Source organism: Dendrobates tinctorius, unplaced genomic scaffold (genome assembly GCF_039654945.1).
Source record: "Dendrobates tinctorius isolate UK_male_01 unplaced genomic scaffold, ASM3965494v1 ptg000065l, whole genome shotgun sequence".
Lineage (NCBI taxonomy): Eukaryota > Metazoa > Chordata > Amphibia > Anura > Dendrobatidae > Dendrobates > Dendrobates tinctorius.
The window spans coordinates 24,749,576-24,775,634 of NW_027361733.1; the positions used below are offsets into that span (position 1 = coordinate 24,749,576).

The following is a 26,059-nucleotide window of genomic DNA, read 5'->3' on the forward strand; positions in this document are numbered from 1 at the left end:
CAAGCAACCTAGTATGAATCAAATCTGTGGAAAATCCACCATCAATAACAATGATAATTGAGCTACCTAATACATAATGCACATGTGGAAATCAGCACATAGTGCAAAGAAAAAAAAAAAATGTGATATTCATATATGCAAACCATGTGTCAATGCTAAGTCCTGACAAGGATTACAAATATGCCATTATAGCAATAATACCAAGTTATATGGCCGCATGTGGCGTGCCATGAGTGTAGGTTCCATGGTGATAACCTATAGTAATATGAGCAAAAGGCTAACAATTATCTATATAAAATGAACCAATATATAAGCACACCATCAAAGAACAAAAGATCATAAGATTCTCTTGCATTCACAAGAGGAAATAGGTATACAACCTGGTAACTGACGGTCTAATGCAGGTGAATGAAAAAGGCATAATAGCCATGAAAAGGATAAGGATAATCCCAGTCACAATAGTAGCTCAAAAAGAGGCTTATAATAAAGCCATATAGAAGGGGGTCCACAATAAGAGGAAAAGGGGGGTGTGGAGAGACCCCACGCGTATCGCTGCGCTCGGCCGCTTCGTCAGGGGAAGTCATCTTTAATGTAAGGCCTTTTCGAGATAATTTCAACTTCAGCCTGCTTAATTATGATCAGGGGTGCCCAAACTTTTACATGCCACAATATTTCTGCCCTTATCACATTGGACAGAAGCAGGAACTAAGCTCTGTCCCTGAATCTGGTGGAGTTTCCTCTGTAGGAAAATAACAATGGAGAGGAAGAGGAGGCAGAGCCAGTTACACAGAGACCAGGGAGCTGGGAGGACAGGAACATGCATGAAGTCTGGTAGGACGCAGATATACCCTTGAAATTTGGGGTAACTGGTGGAGTCATCTGAAAGACAGCAGCATGGAGCAACATACCAAGAAGGGAAAGAAGGTACCAAGGTGTAACGTTGCTATGTATCTGTGTGGTCATCTTCATCCTGGCTGTTGTATCATCATAGGACCTGTCACCCATCTCTGTCTCCCTTATACCAGGCCCTGGTTTCGCCCATCAAACGATTAGTGTCACTTAAATCTGCCCGTCGATCAGCAATGAGGAATAGCAGCTACCGCCGACCCCTCCACTCTGTGCCTGTCATGCCCCCTGATTTCTTGTTGGATCCCCAAATTCTTCTGCATGATTATGTGGAGAAGGAAGTAAAGGTAAGAAGATAATTGGGGAGTCAAGACATTAAGGCTGTGTGCACACGATGCAGATTTGCAGCGGTTCCGCAGCGGATTTTACCGCGCAGAAACGTTGCATTTCCGCATTGTGATGTACAGTAAACTTAAAATCAATGGAAAAAAAAAAACGCTGTGCAGAAGCTGCAGATTTTTCTGCGGTACAAAATCCGCAGCATGTTACTTCTTTTGTGAGGTTTTCCATCTCCCCTGTCACCAAATCCGCAGGGGGTAAACCGCGATGGAAAACCGCACAAAAACCGCATGAAAAATGGAAGAAATCTGCAGGAAAAATGCAGGTCATTTGACCTGCGGATTTCTTCCATTCTGCGCGGAAAAATCCGCAGGGCCAAAAAGTCCGTCTGCACTCAGCCTTATAGACAGGAAAGTTGCTTGGTAGATACTCATTGCAGCGCCAAAGGTGCTCATCTGTTAGGAGGATACGCCAGGACCTCCAGAGGTGAGGGTGCTCGCTGCTATAGCTCATCTCATTGAGGAGATCCCAAGTGGGAACTAAGGTGAAAAAAAAATTGTCTTACAGTAAATATCTTCTTCACAGTTCTTGGGTCATCTAACATGGGTTGTGGCCTCACTAAATCCATCAAGTCGAGATGAAATCGTGCAGCTTCTGGATACAGCGAGGGTAAGAAACCCCCTTGTCATAAGGAAGCACATGATAAAAAGAAAAAAATGCCTGGCACATACTAAGGCATGATGGGACAACAAAAACTTATATTTTCTTTATTCCTGGAGGGGCTCGTTATATGTGCAATACTTCATAGACTATGTTGTACGCCTGTTCCTTATGGACAAAAAATATAATAACTATTAAAATTCAGCCCCCTTATGTACAAGAATATAACTACTATAAAACTGCCCCTTATGTACAAGAATATAACTACTATAATACTGCCCCCTATGTACAAGAATATAACTACTATAATACTGTCCCTATGTACAAGAATATAACTACAATAATACTGTCCCTATGTACAAGAATATAACTACAATAATACTGCCCCTTATGTACAAGAATATAACTACTATAATACTGCCCCTTATGTACAAGAATATAACTACTATAATACTGCCCCCTATGTACAAGAATATAACTACTATAATACTGCCCCCTAGGTACAAGAATATAACTACTATAATACTGCCCCCTATGTACAAGAATATAACTACTATAATATTGCCCCTATGTACAAGAATATAACTACTATAATACTGCTCCTATGTACAAGAATATAACTACTATAATACTGCTCCTATGTACAAGAATATAACTACTATAATACTGCCCCCTATGTGCAAGAATATAACTACTATAATACTGTCCCTATGTACAAGAATATAACTACTATAATACTGCCTCTTATGTACAAGAATATTACTACTACAATACTGCCCCCTATGTACAAGGATATAACTACTATAATACTGCCCCCTATGTACAAGGATATAACTACTATAATACTGCCCCCTATGTACAAGAATATAACTACTATAATACTGCCCCCAATGTACAAGGATATAACTACTATAATACTGCCCCCTATGTACAAGAATATAACTACTATAATATTGCTCCTATGTACAAGAATATAACTACTATAATACTGCCCCTTATGTACAAGAATATAACTACTATAATACTGCCCCCTATGTACAAGGATATAACTACTATAATACTGCCCCCTATGTACAATAATATAACTACTATAATACTGCCCCCTATGTACAAGAATATAACTACTATAATACTGCCCCCTATGTACAAGAATATAACTACCATAATACTGCCCCCTATGTACAAGGATATAACTACTATAATACTGCCCCCTATGTACAAGAATATATCTACTATAATACTGGCCCTATGTACAAGAATATAACTACTATAATACTGCTCCTATGTACAAGAATATAACTACTATAATACTGCCCCCTATGTACAAGAATATAACTAATAATGATAATAAATTTTATTTTTATAGCGCCGACATATTCCGCAGCACTTTACATTTCAGAGGGGATTTGTACAGACAATAGACATTACAGCATAACAATAATCACATAGATTATAACAAATACCAAGAGGAATGAGGGCCCTGCTCGCAAGCTTACAGTCTATGAGGAAAGAGGTAGACACGAAAGGTGGGTGGTAACAGTTGCCCTGATTGTACGGACCAGCCATAATGTTATGTGTGTAACAGTACAGACACAGAGGGCTAATGGATGCATAAAGCATGTGGGAACATGATGCGGGAAATCTGGTTATGGTAAAACTTTTGGCTGTGCCACACAGGGATAGATTAGGTTAATGTGTTGAGGCGATAGGCCAGTCTGAGTAAATGGATTTTCAGGGCACGCTTAAAATTGTGGGGATTGGGGACTAATCGTAATGACCGGGAAGTGCATTCCAAAGAATTGGCGCGGCACGTGTAAAGTCTTGGAGACGGGAGTGGGAGGTTCTGACTATTGAGGATGCTAACCTCAGGTCATCAGCAGAACGGAGGGCGTGGGTAGGGTGGTATACTGAAACAAGGGAGGAGATGTAAGGTGGTGCTGAGCTATGGAGGGCTTTGTGGGTGAGGGTAATAAGTTTATACTGAATTCTGGAGTGGATGGGTAGCCAGTGTAATGACTGGCACAAGGTAGAGGCATCGGTGTAACGATTGGTGAGGAATATGATCCTGGCTGCAGCATTCAAGACAGATTGGAGAGGGGAGAGTTTGGTAAGAGGGAGACCGACTAGAAGAGAGTTACAATAGTCGAGACGAGAATGAATAAGAGAAACAGTAAGAGTTTTTGCAGAGTCAAAAGTAAGAAAAGGTCGAATTCTAGAAATGTTCTTGAGGTGCAGATGACAAGAGCGAGCCAGTGATCGAATGTGGGGGGCAAAGGAAAGCTCGGAATCAAGTATGACCCCAAGACAGCGGGCCTGTTGCTGGGGAGTAATAGTGGAACCACACACAGAAATGGCAATGTCGGGTATAGGTACATTAGTAGAGGGAGGAAACACCAGGAGTTCAGTCTTTGACAGGTTCAGTTTCAGATATAGTGAGGACATGATATTAGACACGCGTTTAGACAATTGCCGGTGTTTTCTAGAATGGCTGGTGTGATGTCAGGAGAAGAAGTGTATAATTGGGTGTCATCAGCATAGAGAAACCAAATCTACTGATTTTTTGACCAATAGGGGCAGTGTACAAGGAGACGAGGAGGGGGCCTAGAACCGATCCTTGAGGGACCCCAACAGTAAGGAGAAGGTGAGAGGAGGAGGAACCGGCAAAAGATACAGTAACGGAGCGGTCGGAGTGATAGGAGGAGAACCATGAGAGAACGGTGTCCTTGAGGTCAATGGAACGGAGCATAGTGAGGAGGAGCTGATGATCCACAGTGTCGAATGCTGCAGAGAGATCCAAGAGAATTAGCATGGAGTAATGACCATTTGATTTAGCTGTTAGCAGATCATTAAAGACTTTAGTGAGGGCAGTATCAGTGTAGTGTAAAGAGCGGAAACCGGATTGGAGAGGGTCGAGAACAGAGTTTTCTGAGAGATAGCGGATAAGACGGGAGTGGACCAGGCGTTCCAGGAGTTTAGAGATGAAGGGAAGATTAGAGACAGGTCTATAGTTAGCGGCACAGTTTTGGTCGATGGATGGTTTTTTTAAGTAGTGGATGTATGATGGCATGCTTAAATGAGGAGGGAAAAATACCAGAAGAGAGAGAGAGGTTAAATATTTTAGTTAGGTGAGGGTCACAGCAGGGGAAAGGGACTGGAGGAGATGTGACGGAAATGGGTCACTGGTGCAAGTGGTTGGGCGAGAAGATGCAAGGAGCCTGCTTACTTCTGTGACTGGTTCAAAATCAGAGAGTGAGGCTAGTTTCACACTTGCTTTTTTTTGCAGCGCGTTTTTCCCGCAAAAAAACGCATTGAAAAAACGCATACAAAAGCATACAACTGCTGCGTTTTTTTCAAGCATTTTTATGAGCATGCATGAAAAAAACGCAGCGTTTTTAAGCGTTTGTATGCGTTTTTAGTGCGTTTTTACCGCGTTTGCGTTTTTTTCCAACATTTTTAGGTGGCCCCTCACACTACCCAAACCATGACTTTACTAACCCTAACCCTGACCCTAACCCTGACCCTAACCCTGACCCTAACCCTAACCCTGACCCTAACCCTTAACCAAATCATACTTAACCCTAACCCAAACCCTAAACCCTAACTAACCCTAACCCTAACCCTGACCCTAACCCTAACCCTAACCCTGACCCTAACCCTAACCCTAACCCTGACCCTAACCCTAACCCTAACCCTGACCCTAACCCTTAACAAAACCATACTTAACCCTAACCCTGACCCTAACCCTAACCCTGACCCTAACCATTAACCAAACCATACTTAACCCTAATCCTGACCCTAACCCTGACCATAACCCTAACCCTAACCCTGACCCTAACCCTAACCCTGACCCTAACCCTTAACAAAACCATACTTAACCCTAATCCTGACCCTAACCCTGACCCTAACCCTTAACAAAACCATACTTAACCCTAACCCTAACCCTGACCCTAACCCTGACCCTAACCCTAACCCTGACCCTAACCCTTAACAAAACCATACTTAACCCTAATCCTGACCCTAACCCTGACCCTAACCCTTAACAAAACCATACTTAACCCTAACCCTGACCCTAACCCTAACCCTAACCCTAACCCTGACCCTAACCCTAACCCTGACCCTAACCCTTAACAAAACCATACTTAACCCTAATCCTGACCCTAACCCTGACCCTAACCCTTAACAAAACCATACTTAACCCTAACCCTGACCCTAACCCTAACCCTGACCCTAACCCTAACCCTAACCCTGACCCTAACCCTGACCCTAACCCTGACCCTAACCCTTAACAAAACCATACTTAACCCTAATCCTGACCCTAACCCTAACCCTTAACCAAACCATACTTAACCCTAACCCTGACCCAAAACCCAACCCTAACCCTGACCCTAACCCTAACCCTAAACCCCCTTAACTAACCCTAACTCTAACCCAAACCCCTAAATTCCCTAAATGGTTAAAAAAAAAAAACGCATATGCAAAAAAACGCTTACATGAGCATGCCAGTGCGCACATATGCGCATCCATAGGCTATAATGGCCATTTTTAGCGCAAAACGTGCGCATATGTGCGCATGCGCTTTTTTGCAGGGCCAAAAAATGCAACATGCTGCGTCTGGAAAATCCAATCGCACACCCCAAAAAAACGCAGCGCATGAAAATCGCATACATGCGCTTACAAGCGCGCAGGTATGCGCACCCATGTTAAATATAGGGGAAAAAACGCATGCGCACATGTGCGCTTTTTTCCAGCGCTAAAAAACGCAAATGTGAAACCAGCCTGAGCTAGATGCAGTGGGGGAGGGAGGACAGTGCATGGTATGAGGTGAGTGGGAGATAATTTCCTGTCGAATCTGGTCAATTTTTTCTTTGAAGTAATTGGCCAGATCGTCAGCTCGGAGCTCCGTGGTTGGGGCCTGTACTCTTGGATTGAGTAGAGAATGAAAAGTGTCAAAGAGACGTTTCGGGTTATTGGACAGTGAGGTGATGAGGGTGTTGAAATAGGCTTGTTTGGAGAGGTGAAGGACAGTGTTGTATGTTCTAAGCATAAACTTAAAATGGATGAAATCTTCGTGTAGATTGGATTTTCTCCACAGACGTTCGGCGCACCTGGAGCACCGCTGCAGGAAACGTGTTTGCACCGTGTGCCAGGGTTGTCGCCGTCTGCGTTGTGGTGTTCTATTTATAGGGGGTGCAAATTCATCCAGGGCACTTTGAAGTGTTTCATTGTAATGCTTCAATGCAGAATCAGGACTTGAGAGGGAGGAGATGGGGGCCAATGAAGACTGCAAGTTCTTCATAAGTTTCTGGGTGTTAATGGCCTGTATGTTTCTATAAGTCTGGACAGTGGGGGTGACCTGAGCAGCCTGGCAGTTCTTGATAGAGAATGAAAGAATATTAACTACTATAATACTGCCCCCTATGTACAGGAATATAACTACTATAATACTGCCCCCTATGTACAAGGATATAACTACTATAATACTGCCGCCTATGTACAAGAATATAACTACTATAATACTGCCCCCTATGTACAAGAATATAACTACTATAATACTGCCCCTTATGTACAAGAATATAACTACTATAATACTGCCCCTTATGTGCAAGAATATAACTACTATAATACTGCCCCCTATGTACAAGAATATAACTACTATAATACTGCCTCCTAAGTACAAGAATATAACTACTATAATACTGCCACCTATGTACAAGAATATAACTAGCATAATACTTTCCCTATGCAAGAATATAACTACTATAATACTTCCCTGTTTGTACAAGAATATAACTGCTATGATACTGCCCTATGTACAAGAATATAACTACTATAATACTGTCCCCTATGTACAAGAATATAACTACTATAATACTGCCCCTTATGTACAAGAATATAACAACTAGAGGGTGGGCCATTCATATGGATACACCTGGGTGGGTAATTTATAATGTTGGATCCAAAATGGCCAACTTCAAAATGGCCACCATTGTCACCACCCATCCTGAAAAGTTTCCCCCCTCCCATATACTAATGTGCCACAAACAGAAAGTTGATATCACCAACCAATCCCATTTTATTTAAGTGTATCCATATAAATGGCCCATGTTGATGTTCTTTTTATAATGTGGTGCCCAAAACTGGACACAGTATTCCAGATGAGGTCTGACCAAAGAAAAGTAGAGGGGATAATGACTTCATGTGATCTAGACTGTATGCTTCTGTTAATACATCCTAGAATTGCATTTGCCTTTTTTGTTGCTGCATCACACTGTTGACTCATGTTTAGTTTATTATCTATTAGTATACCCAAGTCTTTTTCACATGTGCTGTTGCTTAGCCCTATTCCTCCCATTCTGTATATGCTCTTTTCATTTTTATTGCCCAGATGTAGTACTTTGCATTTTTCCCTGTTAAAAACCATTCTGTTAGTTGCTGCCCACTGCTCCAGTTTATTTATATCTTTTTGAATCCTCTCTCTCTCTTCTCTAGTATTAGCTATCCCTCCTAGCTTTGTGTCATCAGCAAATTTAATCAGTTTACCTTCAATTCCTTCATCTAATTCATTGATAAAGATGTTGAACAATACAGGGCCAAGGACAGAGCCCTGTGGTACCCCACTTGAGAGATTCTTCCAATTGGATGTGCAGCCATTTACAACCACTCTTTGGGTCCGATCGCTAAATAGGAATTTAACCCCTTAACGACCGCCGATACGCCTTTTAACGTAGGTAATTAAGGGTACTTAAACCACAGCGCTGTTAATTCACGGCGCTGTGGAGAAAGTAAAAAGCGCCCCCCCCAGTGTCGGATTTTCTCCAGGATCTCGGCTGCCGGGGGTAGCCGAGACCCCAGAGAACATGAATCGGGTTGGTTTTTACCAACCCCGCTTTTGCGTTCGTCGTTATTAACCCTATAACGGCGACCGCAAAAAAAAAAAGCCGTGATTTTACATTTAATTTCTCTTTCCTCTGATGTGATCGCACATCAGAGGAGATAGAAATAAGGTCCGCGATCCCCCCCTGTACCTCCCGGTGGTCCTCTGTCCCCTCCCGGTGGTCCTGGGTCCCTGCGGCTTCCTCCGGTGGGCGCCGCCATCTCGGATCTGGAGAAAATCTGCAAGCTCCAGCCGGCAGATTCCATTCATTCATTTTGATCACTATGGTAAACTATTATAGTGATCAAAATAAAAAAAATAGTAAATAGCCCCCCATTTATCACCCCCTTAGATAGGCAAATATAATGAAATAAAGAAAATATTTTTTTTTTCATTTTTCCATTAGGGCTAGGGTTAGGGCTAGGGGTAGAATTAGGGTTAGGGCAAATTAGGATTAGGGTTAGAATTAAGATTAGGGATGGGATAAGGGTTAGCATTGGGATTAGGGTTAGGGGTGTGTTGGGGTTAGGGTTGGAGCAAGAATTGAGGGGTTTCCACTATTTACCAACTTTGGGGGTCTAATTTCTCCTGTTACCCATGGGAAAATAAAAAAAATTGGGGGCTAAAAAAATCACTTCTGTGGAAAAAAAAAAGACTTTTTATTTTCACGACTCTGTGTTATAAACTTCTGTGAAGCACTTGGGGGTTCAAAGTGCTCACCACAATCTAGATCAGCTCCTTGGGGGGGTCTAGATTCCAAAATGTCACTTGTGGGGGGTTTATACTGTTTAGGCACATCAGGGGCTCTGCAAACGCAACATGACGCCCACAGAACATGTGGGAAATGTTATTTATTAAGAAATTTGTGTGACACCTCTTTCTGATTTAAGGGCATAAAAATGTAAAGTTTTAAAATTGCTAATTTTTCAAAATTTTCGCCATATTTACATTTTTTTCATAAATAAACACAAGACATATTAAATAAATTTTACCGGTAACATGAAGTACAATATGTCACAAAAAAACCAATCTCAGAATCAGCGGGATCCGTTAAAGTGTTCCAGAGTTATAACCTCATAAAGTGACAGTGGTCAGAATTGTAAAAATTGGCCTGGTCATTTAGCTGCAAAATGACTGTGTCACTAAGGAGTTAAAACTTCGGCTTTCTCAACATCCTGTCTTACCATTTCATCATTTTCATCTTGTAAAAATCCTATAGCAATTTTGACTTTTCATTTCCTTTTGCCATATCCCCAAATCCTTTTTTATTGCTTTTGACGTCTCTTGCAAGCTTTAATTCATTGTCAGTTTTAGATAATCTGATTCGTGCCCTGCAGGTTCTGCAGACAGCATTATATTCTTCTTTAGATATGCCTGCCTCTTTCCATTTGATAAACATTTCTTTCTTCCCTTTTAGCATGTGCTTAAGTTCTGTGTTCATCCATCCTGGTTTCCTAAAATGCTTCCTCTTCTTCCCTCTTTTCAGAATTGTTAGTGATTGTGCTTTGAGAATCTCATTTTTCAAAATTTCCCATCCTTTCTGGACATTTTTGTCCTTAAGGGTATCCAACCATTCGATCCCTCCAATTCTCTTTCTGAGTCCCTTAACCCCTTAATGACCGGAGCTTTTTTCAATTTTTCGTTTTTGTTTTTCACTCCCCTTCTTTCCAGAGCCATAACTTTTTTATTTTTCTGTCAATAGGGCTTATTTTTTGCGTGACGAGTTGTACTTTGGAACAACACCATTGATTTTACCATGTCCTGTACTTGAAAACGGGAAATAAATTCCAAGTGCGGTGAAATTGCAAACAAAAGTGCAATCCCACACTTGTTTTTTGCTTGGCTGTTTTGCTAGGTTCACTAAATGCTAAAACTGACCTACCATTATGATTCTCCAGGTCATTATGAATTCATAGACACCAAACATGTCTAGGTTCTCTTTTATCTAAGTGGTGAAAAAAAATTCCAACGTTTGCTACCATTTTTCGTGATCTCGGGTTGGGTGTGGGCTTATTTTTTGCGTGCCGGGCTGACGTTTTTAATGATACCACTTTTGTGCAAATACGTTCTTTTGATCGCCTGTTACTGCATTTTAATGCAATGTCGCGGCAACCAAAAAAACGTAATTCTGGTGTTTTGAATTTTTTTTCACTACACCGTTTAGTGATCTGGTTAATCCTTTTTTTATTGATAGATCGGGCCATTCTGTGTGTATGTGTGATTTTCTTTTATTATTGCTTTATTTTGATTGGGGCGAAATTGGGGTGATTTGAACTTTTATTTTTTTTAATTTTTTTTAATTTTTAAACACTTTTTTTTTTTACTTTTGGCATGCTTCAATAGCCTCCATGGGAGGCTATAGAAGCATGCCATACTTGATCGGCTCTGCTACATATAGGCGGTGCTCAGATCGCCTATACTTTATGAAGCAGATTTACAGCATTGCTATGAGCACCGACCACAGGATGGCGCTCATAGCAATGTGCCGGCAACAACCATAGAGGTCTCTATGAGAACTCTGGTTGTCAAGGCAATGCATCGCTGACCCCCGATCATGTGACGGGGTCGGCAATGCGCTCATTTCCGGCCCGGCGGTTGGAAGCGGTAGTTAAATGCCCGCTGTCAGCGTTTGACAGCGGGATTTAACTAGTTAATAGGCGCGGGCGGATCGCGATTCTGCTGACATGTCGTGGCTTTGAGGTGGGCTCACCTCAAAGCAGGGGACACCGACCGCTGACGTACTATTCTGTTAGCAGTCGGAAAGGGGTTAAAATCTGCCTTTCTAAAATCTAACCTTAAAGTTTGAGTCTTCACAGGTCTTCCTCCTCTAGTTATCCAAAACTCTAAAATAACATGGTTGCTACCTCCTAGGGTCCCAGCCACTTTTACCTCCTCAATCATTTCCTCCCTGTTTATAAGGATTAGATCCAAGGTAGCAGTTCCCCTTGTTTTCTCCCCTACCTTTTGGAAGATAAAGTTGTCAGCAAGAGAGAATAAGAATTTCCTTGACCTGTTAGTTTTGCATGAGAGAGATTCCCAACAAATGTCTGGATAGTTGAAATCTCCCATGACAACTAGGTCATATTTTTTTAGAACTTGGCCTTTTGATGCATAAAGAGTTCATCCATATCTTCAGCTTGCACAGGCGACCTGTAGTAAATGCCTACAATGGTGTCCTTTCCGTTGTTCTCTCCTTATATTCTTACCTAAACAGTTTCCACAGAACTCCCAGTCTCTGAAGCTTGGATCTAACATACAATGTGACACGTCCTCGTCGTTTATCAAGTCTGTTTCTCGCAAATAAGTTGTATCCTTCTAGCCTTGTATTCCAATCATGTGTATTGTCCCACCAAGTTTCAGTGATTCCAATTACATCATATTTCTTTTCCTGTGTTAGTAGTTCCAATTATCCTTGTTTGTTGCCCATGCTTTGCGCATTCGTTTAGAAACATTTTAGTTTGTGATTGGTTTCTCTTTCTCCAATATTTTTATTAATTAGATTATTTTGTCTTTGTTCTTCCTTTCCACTTCTAACAGCAGAGTTCTCAATAGCATTTGTCAGGTGTATGGCTTTTTCTGGCCTTTTGCTTCCCTTCCCACATTGTTCTAGTTTAACCCCTTCACCCCCAAGGGTGGTTTGCACGTTCATGACCGGGCCAATTTTTACAATTCTGACCACTGTACCTTTATGAGGTCATAACTCTGGAACGCTTCCATGGATCCCGGTGATTCTGACATTGTTTTCTCGTGACATATTGTACTTCATGTTAGTGGTAAAATTTCATTCAAATAACTTGCGTTTATTTGTGAGAAAAACGGAAATTTGGCGAAAATTTTGAAAATTTCGCAATTTTCCAACTTTGAATTTTTATGCCCTTAAATCACAGAGATACAGCACACAAAAAAACTTGATAACTAACATTTCCCACATGTTTACTTTACATCAGCACAATTTTGGAACCAAAATTTTTTTTTCTTAGGAAGTTATAAGGGTTAAAAGTTGACCAGCGATTTCTCATTTTTACAACACCATTTTATTTTTAGGACCACATCACATTTGAGGTCACTTTGAGGGGTCTATATGATAGAAAATACCCAAAAGTGACACCATTCTAAAAACTGCACCCCTTAAGGTGCTCAAAACCACATTCAAGAAGTTTATTAACCCTTTAGGTGCGTCACAGGAATTTTTTTGAATATTTAAAAAAAAATGAACATCTAACTTTTTTTCACAAAAAAAATACTTCAGGTTCAATTTTTTTTATTTTACCAAGGGTAACAGGAGAAATTGGACTGCAAAAGTTATTGTGCAATTTGTCCTGGGTACGCTGATACCTGATATGTGGGGGGGAACGACTGTTTCGGCGCATGGCAGAGCTCAGAATGGAAGGAGCGCCGTTTGACTTTTTCAATGCAAAATTGGCTGGAATTCAGATCGGACGCCATGTCACGTTTGGAGAGTCCCTGATGTACCTAAACAGTGGAAACCCCCTACAAGTGACCCCATTTTGGAAACTAGACCCCCCAAGAAACTTATCTAGATATGTGGTGAGAACTTTGAACCCACAAGGGCTTTACAGAAGTTTATAACGTACAGCGGTACAATTAAAAAATCATATTTTTTCCACAAAAATGATCTTTTTACCCCAATTTTTATTTTCCCAAGGGTAACAGGACCCTAAAAGTTATTGTGCAATTTGTCCTGAGTACGCTGATACCCCACATGTGGGGGTAAACCACTATTTGGGCGCATGGCAGAGCTCGGAAGGGAAGGAGCGCCATTTGACGTTTTTGGCTGGAATTGAGATCGGACATCATGTCGCGATTGGAAAACCCCGATGTACCAAAACAGTGGAAACCCCCCACAAATGACACCATTTTGGAAACTAGACCCCCTAAGGAACTTATCTAGATGTGTGGTGAGAACTTTGAACCCCCAAGGGCTTCACAGAAGTTTATAACATACAGCCGTACAATTAAAAAATCATATTTTTTCCACAAAAATGATCTTTTCACCCTCAATTCTTATTTTTCCAAGGGTAACAGGACCCTAAAAGTTATTGTGCAATTTGTCCTGAGTACGCTGATACCCCACATGTGGGGGTAAACCACTATTTGGGCGCATGGCAGAGCTCGGAAGGGAAGCAGCGCCATTTGACGTTTTTGGCTGGAATTGAGATCGGACACCATGTCGCGATTGGAAAACCCCTGATGTACCAAAACAGTGGAAACCCCCCACAAATGACACCATTTTGGAAACTAGACCCCCTAAGGAACTTATCTAGATGTGTGGTGAGAACTTTGAACCCCCAAGGGCTTCACAGAAGTTTATAACATAAAGCCGTACAATTAAAAAATCATATTTTTTCCACGAAAATGATCTTTTCACCCTCAATTCTTATTTTTCCAAGGGTAACAGGACCCTAAAAGTTATTGTGCAATTTGTCCTGAGTATGCTGATACCCCACATGTGGGGGTGAACCACTATTTGGGCGCATGGCAGAGCTCGGAAGGGAAGCAGCGCCATTTGACGTTTTTGGCTGGAATTGAGATCGGACACCATGTCGCGATTGGAAAACCCCTAATGTACCTAAACAGTGGAAACCCCCCACAAATGACCCCATTTTGGAAATGAGACCCCCTAAGGAACTTATCTAGATGTGTGGTGAGCACTTTGAACCCCCAAGGGCTTCACAGAAGTTTATAATGCCCGGGCATGAAAATAAAAAAATCGTATTTTTTCCACAAACATGATCAATTAGTCCCCAATTTTTTTATTTTCCCAAGGGTAACAGGAGAAATTGGACCCCAAAAGTTGTTGTCCAATTTGTCATGAGTACGCTGACACCCCATATGTGGGAGAAAACTACTGTATGGACACACGTCGGGGCTCGGAAGGGAAGCAGTGACATTTTGGAATGCAGACTTTGATGGAATGGTCTGCGGGTGTCATGTGCGTTTGGAGAGCCCCTGATGTACCTAAACTATTGAAACTCCCCACAAGTGACCCCATTTTCGACACTAGGCCCCCCACGGAACTTATCTAGATGTGTGGTGAGCACTTTGAACCCCCAAGTGCTTCACAGAAGATTATAACGCTCGGGCGTGAAAATAAAAAAATCATTTTTTTCCACAAAAATGATATTTTTGCCCCCAATTTTTTATTTTCCTAAGGGTAACAGGAGAAATTGGACCCCAAAAATTGTTTTGCAATTTGACATGAGTAGGCTGATACCCTACATGTGGGGGTAAAACACTGTTTGGGCGCATGGCAGAGCTTGGAAGGGAAGGAGCACCATTTGACTTTTTTAACTCAGAATTGGCTGGAATTGAGATCAGACGCCATGTTGCATTTGGAGAGCCCCTGATGTGCCCAAACAGTGGAAACCCCCAATTCTAACTCCAACCCGAACCCCAACACACCCCTAACCCTAATCTCAGCCCTAACCCTAACCCTAACCCTAGCCCTAACCCTACCCTAACCCTAACCCTAATGGAAAAATGGAAATAAATAATTTTTTTTAATTTTATTATTTTTCCCTAACTAAGGGGGTGATAACAGGGGGGTTTGATTTACTATTTATGGCGGTTTTTATGTTTGGCGGCTGTCACACGCTAAAAGACGCTTTTTATTGTAAAAATAGTTTTTGCATCACCACATATTGAGAGCTCTAATTTTTCCGTATTTTGACCCACTGAGTCATGTGAGGTCTTATTTTTTGCGGGACGAGTTGACGTTTTTATTGGTACCATTTTCGGGCACGTGACATTTTTTGATCGCTTTTTATTCCGATTTTTGTGACGCAGAATGAACAAAAACCAGCGTTTCATGACTTTCTTTTGGGGGGGTGCGTTTACACCGTTCCGCGTGCGATAAAATTGTTAAAGCGGTTTTATTCTTCGGGTCAGTACGCTTACAGAGATACCTTATTTAGGTCGTTTTTTTATGTTTTGTCGGTTTTATGCAATGAAAACTATTTTATATAAAAAATAATTATTTTTGCATCGCTTTATTCTGCGAGCTTTAACTTATTTATTTTTTTGCGGATGATGCTGTGTGGCAGCTCGTTTTTTGCGGGACAAGATGACGTTTTCAGCGGTACCATGGATATTTATATGCGTCTTTTTGATCGCGCGTTATTACACTTTTTGTTTGGCGGTATAATAATAAATCATTATTTTTTGCTTCGTTTTTTATTTTTACTTTTTAAGGGGTTCGCTAAAAGGGGTTAACTAATGGGACAGTTTTATAGGGCGGGTCGTTACGGACGCGGCGATACCTAATATGTGTACTTTTATTGTTTTGTTTTTTTTATTTCTAAAAAAATGGATTTATTTGGGGGAATATTTTTTTTTTTTTTCTAATTTATTTGGTGATTTTTTTTAATTTATTTTAACACTTTTTATTTTTTTTTTACTTTATTAAATAGTCCCAGGTGGGACATCACTGTCCTGTGACAGATAGCTGATCTGTCACATCACAGATCACTGTGACAGATCAGCAATCTGTCACAGGCACTGCAGAAGGCTTCCTCATGCCTGCGCTTTGCAGGCACTGAGGAAGCCAGCTTCCTGCAGGCCCCCGAAGGCCCCCGTCGCCATCTTGGATTCGGGGGCCTGCAGGAAAGGAGCCCCCGGCAGCAGCGCTGCACATTGCGCTGCCGTGGGGGGCTCAGGGAAGCACGGAGGGAGCCCCCTCCCTGCCGATGCTTCCCTTTAACCCCCGGTACACCGCGATCATGTTTGATCGCGGTGTGCAAGGGGTTAACGTGTCGGGGGCGGTCCGTGACCGCCCCTGACACATTGTGCAGGGTGTCAGCTGTGATAATCAGCTGACACCCGGCCGCGATCAGCGGCGCTCACCACGTGAGCGCCGCTGATCGCGGTAGACGTACTATCCCGTCCATGGGCATAGGGGCCCGGGTCCCATGGACGGGATAGTACGTCTCATGTCAGGAAGGGGTTAAAGCTCTCCTGATGAGTGTAGCAAGGCAACTTCCAAATACATGTTTTCTAGTGTTCGTAAGGTGCACCACATCTCTAGCAAGTAGTCCATCGTATAGGTAATTCACTCCGTGATCCAGAAATCCAAATCCTTGCTGACGGCACCATCGACGTAGCCAGTTGTTCACCTGCAGAATCTTATTCCACCTCCTTGTTCCATGGCCATCCACTGGGAGGATGGAAGAGAAGACCACCTGCGCTCCCAGTTCTTTCACTTTCTTGCCTAAGTTTTCAAAGTCTCTGCAGATGGTTTCCAGGTCGTTTCTTGCTGTGTCATTTGTCCCCACATGTGTTAGCAGGAATGGGTAGTGATCTGTAGGTCTGAAGAGTCCTGATATCCTGTCAGTCACTTTAATTTTTGCACCTGGAAGACAGCACATTTCTCTTGAGGTTATATCCGGTCTACAGATAGCGGCCTCTAACATAGTTATTAAGGTTGAAGGGAGACTTTGAGTCCATCTAGTTCAACCCATATCCTATCCTAACTTGCCCTAACATGTTGATCCAGAGGAAGGCAAAAAAAAACCCATGTGGCAACAGTAAGCTTCACATTGGGGAAAAAAATTCCTTCCCGACTCCACATACGGCAATCAGACTAGCTCCCTGGATCAACGCAATATTAAGGAGACTAGTGTATATACCCTGTAATATTATACTTTTCAAGAAAGGCATCCAGTCCCTTCTTAAATTTTTGTAGTGAATCACTCATTACAACATCATATGGCAGAGAGTTCCATAGTCTCACTGCTCTTACAGTAAAGAATCCGCGTCTGTGAGTATGCTTAAACCTTCTTTCCTCCAGACGTAGAGGATGCCCCCTTGTCCCCGTCACAGGTCTAAGAGTAAAAAGATCATTAGAAAGGTCTTTGTATTGTCCCCACATATATTTATACATTGTAATAAGATCAATAAGATCACCCCTAAGCCTTCGATTCTCCAAACTAAATAACCCCAAGTGTAATAACCTGTCTTGGTATTGCAGACCCCCTAGTTCCCTAATAACCTTGGTCGCTCTTCTCTGCACCCGCTCCAGTTCAGCTATGTCTTTCTTATACACCGGAGACCAGAACTGTACACAGTATTCTAAGTGTGGTCGCACTAGTGACTTATATAGAGGTAAAATTATGTTCTCCTCATGAGCATCTATGCCTCTTATAATGCATCCCATTATTTTATTTGCCTTTGCAGCAGCTGCCTGACACTGGCCACTAAATGTGAGTTTGTCGTCCACCCATACACCCAGGTCTTTTTCAGTGACTGTTTTGCCCAGTGTTTTACAATTAAGCACATAATTATACAACTTGTTCGTTCTACCCAAGTGCATGACCTTACATTTATCCCCATTAAAGCTCATTTGCCATTTATCAGCCCAAGCTTCTAGTTTACATAAATCCTCTTGTAATATAAAATTGTCCTCCTCTGTATTAATTACCCTGCAGAGCTTAGTGTCATCTGCAAATATTGAAATTCTACTCTCTATGCCCCCTACAAGGTCATTAATAAATATGTTAAAAAGAAGCGGGCCCAAAACTGACCCCTGTGGTACCCCACTGCTAACCGTGACCCAGTCCGAGTGTGCTCCATTAATAACCACCCTTTGTTTCCTATCCCTGAGCCAGCTCTTAACCCACCTACACATATTTTCCCCTATCCCCATTGTTCTCATTTTATGTATCAACCTTTTGTGTGGCACCGTATCAAAAGCTTTTGAAAAGTCCATGTACACCACTTCCACTGCATTCCCTTGGTCCAGTCCGGAACTTACCTCTTCATAAAAGCTTATCAGATTAGTCTGACAGGAACGGTCTCTTGTAAACCCATGTTGATATTGGGTCATAAGGTTATTCTTCTCCAGATACTCCAGTATAGTATCTCTTAGAAAACCCTCCAGGATTTTACCCACAGTTGAGGTTAAACTTACTGGCCTATAATTTCCAAGTTCAGTTTTTGTCCCCTTTTTGAATATTGGCACCACATTTGCTATACGCCAGTCCTGTGGTACAGACCCTGTTATTATGGAATCTTTAAAGATTAAAAATAGTGGTCTATCTATGACTGTGCTTAATTCATGCAGTACTCGTGGGTGTATCCCATCCGGGCCCGGGGATTTGTCAATTTTAGTGATTTGTAGACGCCGCCGTACTTCCTGCCTGGTTAAGCAGGTGACATTTAATGGAGAATTTTTATCCCTGATCATGTTATCTGTCATGGGATTTTCTTGTGTAAATACTGTTGAAAAAAAGTCATTTAGCATATTGGCTTTTTCCTCATCCTCATCCACCATTTCACCCAGACTATTTTTAAGGGGACCAACACTATCATTTTTTAGTTTCTTACTATTTATGTAGTTAAAGAATATTTTGGGATTATTTTTACTTTCTCTGGCAATGAGTCTCTCTGTCTCAATCTTTGCTGTCTTGCTTTGCTTTTTACAGAATTTATTTAATCTTCTGTATTTATTTAATGCCTCATCACTACCTACTTGCTTTAATTCTCTAAATGCTTTATTTTTATCTCTTATTGCGCCCCTTACAGCTCTATTTAGCCATAGTGGTTTCCTCCTATTTCTCGCATGTTTATTCCCATACGGTATATATTGTGCACAGGTCCTATTCAGGATGCTAATAAATGTCTCCCATTTTCTTTGTGTATTTTTATGTCTCAGGATATCGTCCCAGTTAATTACACCAAGATCATCTCTCATCCGTTGGAAATTTGCCTTCCTGAAGTTTAGTGTCCTTGTAACCCCTCTACTACACATCTTATTAAAGGATACATGAAAACTTATTAATTTGTGATCACTATTACCCAAGTGACCCTCAACCCTTACATTTGATATGCGGTCTGGCCTGTTGGTTAATATTAGGTCTAGCAGTGCCCCCCCTCTTGTTGGGTCCTGAACCAGTTGTGAAAGGTAATTGTCTCTCATCGTTGTCAGAAACCTGTCACCTTTGCTGGAACTGCAGGTTTCGGTTCCCCAATGTATTTCAGGGTAGTTGAAGTCCCCCATAATAATGACTTCTCCTTTAGTCGCTGCTTCATCTATTTGCTTTAAGAGGATATTCTCTGTATCTTCCATTATTTTTGGAGATTTATAACAAACCCCTATCAGTAATTTATTATTTTTCCCCCCTCCCCTTATCTCTACCCACAGGGACTCTACATTTTCATTAGATTCATATATATTATCACGAAGGATGGGTTTTAAGGATGATTTTACATATAAACACACACCTCCCCCTCGCTTATTTGTACGGTCATTTCTGAACAGACTATAGCCCTGTAAATTAACAGCCCAGTCATGGCTCTCATCCAGCCATGTCTCAGATATCCCCTCCATGTCATAATTATGTTCCAACAACATTAACTCCAGTTCCTCCATTTTGTTGGCGAGACTTCTGGCATTAGTATACATGCACTTTATGTATCTCTCTGTACCTCTATTCTTTCTTAAATTATTAACTTCTAACCCCACCCCCCATGCCACCCCCACCCCCAATGTCATTATTTGTGCCCAGGTCTCTATCTGCACTGTCTTCCCCTCCTATAAAAGTAATACCCTCCCCCCCGTCCCTAGTTTAAACACTCCTCCAACCTTCTAGCCATTTTCTCCCCCAGCACAGCGGCACCCTCCCCATTGAGGTGCAGCCCATCCCTAGCGTAGAACCTGTAGCAAACTGAGAAGTCGGCCCAGTTCTGCAGGAACCCAAACCCCTCCTTCCTACACCAATTCCTGAGCCACTTATTAACCTCCCTAATCTCCCGTTGCCTCTCTGGCGTGGCACGTGGTACAGGAAGTATTTCCGAAAATACCACCTTGGAGGTCCTTGCTTTAAGCTTACAGCCTAATTCCCTGAAATCATCTTTAAGGACCTTCCACCTACCTCTAACTTTGTCATTTGTGCCAATATGCACCATGACCGCTGGATCCTCTCCAGCCCCTCCCAGTAATCTGTCAACCCGATCAGCGATGTGTCGGACTCGAGCGCCAGGTAGGCAGCACACCGTTCGACGATCCCTGTCTTTGTGACAGATTGCCCTATCTGTTCCCCTAATAATTGAGTCTCCCACTACCAGAACCTGTCTGGCCTGCCCTGCTCTCCTATTTCCCCCCTTACTGGAGCAGACACTCCTCCGGCTTTCAGAGGACATGCCTTGCTGCAGCAGTGCTACTCCTGCACTAACACTCCCCTCATCTGCCAACTTAGCAAACTTATTGGGGTGTGCCAGATCAGGACTAGCCTCCCTGGTGCTCTTCCCTCTACCCCGCCTTCTAACTGTCACCCAGCTAGCTGCTTCATTGTCCTGCAGCTCCAACCTAGCATCCCCCCCCTCATCTATCCCATTGAGCGTCTGCTCAGTGAGCAGAAGACTCCTTTCCATATTGTCTATGGATCTCAGTGTTGCCAGCTGCACATTTAGATCCAGTATCTGGGCTTCCAAATGCACAACGTGCTCACATCTTGCACAGCAGTATGCACCCTCGACCGGCTGTTCAAGGATTTCATACATGCGGCAAGACGTGCACTGGATGGCATTGGCAATAGTGGAGCACATCCTAATGGGGATTGCACCAGACAATAAGATAAGCAAAAATAAATAAAAAAAAAAAAAAAAAAAAAAGTATTAATATAACAGCAATTCAGTAAGACCTCCCTTGGAAACGCCCTGAATCTAAAGTCACTGAATTTCAAGTCACACACTTACCACAGTTCGCACTTACGCTCAGGTCACACTCAGCAGCTCGTTCACATTCGCTCAGGAAGAAGATTGTTCCTCTCAACATGTTTGTTACTGTATATGTGGAATTTGGGAATTGACATTTTGTTTTCTTTCTGCAGCATCTCAAGGAGCTCCCTCTCCATTGCACCCCAGAGCAGGACAGTATTCTCAGTTTATCAGCTCGGAGCCTCTTACTGACCTGGAGAGACAACGAGGAGCTTATTCTACGGATTCCCACACATGAGATTGCTGCAGCTTCCTATGTTAGAGATGATGCTCTTCATTTGTTGGTCCTCAAGACAGGTGTGATGAGCAGGTTGTCTTTCCTGTACTGAGTGTTCTCATGTACAGTGAACATTAATAGGTCTTGTATCATAGTTGGAGTTGTCTCAGTCTTATTGTCTTAATTTTAGGTCTCGGATTAGATCCTGTTCCAGCTTCTGGTAGCTTGGAAAGAAAACCTCCAGTTGGAAAAGGTGACAGGACTCCAGGAGCAGGTGGAGCTGGTCCTAAACATATAGGGGGTGCTATGGAAAGGCGCCATACTATCTGCAGCTTGGACTGGAAGATGGCCCATAAATCTTCAGATGGACGACCCAAGAATGGAGGTAGTTTGGAGAGGAGTGGAGAAAAGCAAGAGACTGGAAGCTGGGAGAAGAATCGTAGAGGCCAAGCGTGCAATAACTGGGAGCGGAGAATGACATTCAGTGGCAGCTGGGAGCGACGACAACCTTGTGGAGGCAGCTGGGAAAAAAGACAACCCTGTGGGGGCAGCTGGGAAAGACGGCAGCCCTGTGGGGGCAGCTGGGAGAGAAAACAACCTCGTGGGGGCAGCTGGGAAAAACGACAAACTTGTGGGGGAAGCTGGGAGAGACGTCAGCCATGTGGGGGAAGCTGGGAGAGAAGACCAGGAGGACCAAATCCTTTAGATCCCAAAGAGCCAAGTCCAGATGCCTACTGCAACTTGATCATCTTGGCTGTAGAGAACAGAGTGAGTTGATTGTTGAGTTGCTTTGCTTTCCTACCTACTGATCTTCATTCACGTATTGTCATATACTTTGGTTGCAACCAAAGCTGCATTCAAACCCCTACCATAGACAGTTTCCATAATGTTATGCAGCTAAGTAACATTTTTGTACATTTTTACAGGATGCTGCAGAAGAATCATGTGCGCTCATTTGCCAAGTTTTCCAAATCATCTATGGGGATCAGAGCATTGAATGTGTGGACCGGGCCGGCTATCATTATACGTCCCCTCCGGAGAGGCCATGGCTATCACGTTGTAAGATGATGGCCTCGTGGTGGTAGTGGTGACACCCCTGCGTGCACTATGCCTCAATTATGGCATGGTAGAAAGCCATGGTTATTGACTTGTACTTGAGTAGGAACCACGATTGCCAACTTGATTGTTTTTCTAACCAATATTTTTCTGCAACTGGAGACAATATGCAAAATAACTAGAGAATAGTTCCAATGTATCAACCTAATAGTAGCACAATAATGCGGCCAAACAGTACCACGTCCAATTAAAAGCATCCTAAATATATTGCCAAAATAATAACAGCATACCAAGCTCCAACTGTTATGCCATGTTGTGCCCAAATATCTCCATATCTTATTCTAATACCAGAGTCCAAAAAAAAGAGTACCTAAATAATACCACCATGATGCCACCAGTGTCCAGATAGCAATGCCAAAATAATACCTGCACACAACGGCCAAATAACAGTGTCATTCGTATTATACAAGGGGAAATGTTTCTCCTTGTGGAGAGTGACCGTGTAAGGAGATTTATAGGCAAGGAATGCTCCTCTGCAAACTTAAATATCCAATAGTGCCACCTATTGGCAGTAGCAATCCTAAAAGTTAATATGAACCCTTTAACGAGCCTTGCCACATGACTTAGGATCTCATGCTTTGTACCTGATGGATAGCACAGTCTCTGCCGCATGCTGTGTGCTCTGAGTAGAGTCCTGTCCCATTAGCCTTAGCATTCCTACATTCTGAAGCCAGTTATGGTGGCTACAGGGTGTTTTTGATGGAACACAGAAAAACACAGTATAACAAACGTATAAAAATACTCTGCTGTAAAAAAAGTAACAGTAAACAGCTAGTGCTAGTAAAAAGATGTTCCCAAAACAGGGTATTTGGTTGATACTTTTTTTTTGCAAAAAATGTATACTAAGTCGCTCTACCAAACGTCAGAGCAGTTCCTAACGGATGTAAAAAAAAAAAAAAGTTTGCAAAAAACGTATCAACCAAATACCCTGTTTTGGGATCATCTTTTTACTAGCACTTGCTGTTTACTGTTACTTTTTTACAGCAGAGTATTTTTATACCTTTGTTATACTGTGATTTTGGTGGTGTGACCACTGTCCTACAGACTTGTTCACTGTGTGCATGTCCCATGTGTTTATATTGATCAGGGTGTTTTTGATGGCAGAACTGCTTATGACCAGGCTCTGGCCAGTCTTTGATTCTCTTCTCGTCTTTTGCAGGTGACAGTTCACACACAGACGGGACGTTTTCATACGATGCCGACTTCAGCTGCTGCAGCTCCTTGTAAGTCAATAAATAAAACTGTAAGGGATGCAGATATATATCCTTAGAGGGGAACTCCAACCAAACATATTATATTCCTCTACAACTTTGCTTTTCCCAGCAATGGTTCCCATGATACATTCGAGGTGCGTTATAGCGGGGAATCCTCTCCCTCATTCACGGTATCTGAGCAGAGCCTGGCATCCGGAGTTAGTGATGGTGACCAGAATGGCGTCGCCCTGGAACAGCTACAGGACTACATGATAACTGTACGTAACTGGGCGGCCATGTCTGTGCTGCTGCATTCTATGACTCTCCAGTTCGGGAACTACAAATCTCAGCATTCTATGGTCCCCAGAGTCCGTGTAGCGTAGACTAAGTGACATATAGTAGTAACTTTGGATCCTGTATGACATTTATATCTCATACTTATACTCCAGTCACACCCAGAGCTGCATCCAAAAATATCTTGCTCTCTGTTAACCTGACCCAAACACAGTGACCCTACCAGCGGAAATATTCTTTGTAATTTTCCATTATATGAGGCGGAAACCGTATGGCCGGTATAAAAGCACCATCTCGCACAATGCAATACAGCGGAGTGCTTTCTATAAACTATGGTCTAGCCTGCAGACGGGGAGACGTTAAGGCTTGCAACCTGAACAGAATTGGAAATGCTGCTTTAGATGTGACTGGAGGATAAGTTTCAGATCAGTCTCCATAATGGTTGTTTTATCTAGCTGAGGAACAAGCTGGCCCCCATGGAGATTTACCGGTTTGCCTGTCTCTTACGCGAATATCGTCTTGGGATGGATGTGAAGGAATACTGCAGAGAGCTGCTCCAGTTGTACGGAGAAAATAGGAAATTCCTTCTACTAGGTAAGAACAGTGGGAGATTAGTGGTCAGGTATTTTTTTTTTTTCAGATACAGAGCACCAAATCCCCTGCATAGAAAGTTACACATTAACGGGAATCTGTCAGCAGGTTTTTTACTATGTAATCTTAGAGCAGGATGATGTAGGGGCAGATACCCTGATTCCGGTGATGTATCACTTTCTGGGCTGCTTGCTGCAATTTTGATGAAACCCCTGTTTTATCTGCTACAGATTTACCATTTCTCTGAATCCAGAGCTCTGTATAACCCCGCCCACACTACTGATTGGCAGCTTTCTGTGTACACTGTGCATAGACAGAAAGCTGCCAATCACTGGTGGTGGTGGGGGGGGTTATACAGAGCTCATGAATATGGAGGGCTACCAACAGCAGGTAATAATATTCTGCTGCTAAGTGATTTTATCAAAATTACAGCAAGCAGCCCAGTAAGCGACACATTGCTGGAATCAGGGTCTCTATATTATGCTGCTCTCAAATTAGGTGGCAAAAACCTAATGGTAGAATCATAGAGATGGAAGGGACCTCCTGAGCCATCTGGTCCAACCCCCTGCTCAAAAGCAGGGTTCGCTAAATCATCCCAGGCAGATGTCTGTCCAGCCTCTGTTTGAAGGTCGATTCGCTTTAAACTTATGTTTGACTGCACCTACCACTAGGGGGAGCACACTGCATAGCGTTTAATTCATATGTTGTATGAAGCTCCCTCTAGTGGTGACTGCAGACAACCAGAATTTCATTGTATATCTTTCCAGGAAATTTTTTTTTAGATTTGGATAAGAAAACCAATATGACATCCAGGGTTTGTTCTTGTTTTCTTTGTCAGGACTGAGGCCATTTATCCCGGATATGGATATTGGCTACTTTGAAGGATTCCTAGAGAGCATCGGAATTCGTGACGGGGGAATTCTGACCGACAGTTTTGGAAGGATCAAGCGCAGCATGAGTAATACGTCAGCCTCCGCCGTGCGCAATTACGACAGCTGCTCCCCCGGGTCCAACCGCTTCAACCGCATGATCACAGACATCACACACAATATAGAGGCACTGGCGAGGGACGATGATGACTCGGAGGATGATGACTTCCTGTGACAATTCAACAGTCTCCATGAAGGGACAAACTGTGACCGTAGAAACGCGTTGTGGGTATTGGAGGAAGAATAAAAGCTGAGTTTTTTACCCTTT

The 26,059-nt window shown here is 42.5% G+C and overlaps 1 protein-coding gene across 1 annotated transcript; it reads left to right on the forward strand.

Annotated features, from left to right (window-relative positions):
• The first annotated feature begins 775 nt into the window (after positions 1 to 775).
• Positions 776 to 26,059, forward strand: CCM2L (CCM2 like scaffold protein). The gene is made up of 10 exons (XM_073580768.1): positions 776 to 924; positions 1,026 to 1,193; positions 1,771 to 1,854; positions 21,565 to 21,748; positions 21,859 to 22,436; positions 22,595 to 22,727; positions 23,944 to 24,007; positions 24,108 to 24,255; positions 24,727 to 24,865; positions 25,701 to 26,059. The coding sequence occupies exons 1-10, from the start codon at positions 895 to 897 to the stop codon at positions 25,964 to 25,966; spliced, it is 1,794 nt and encodes a 597-aa protein (XP_073436869.1). The 5' UTR covers positions 776 to 894; the 3' UTR covers positions 25,967 to 26,059.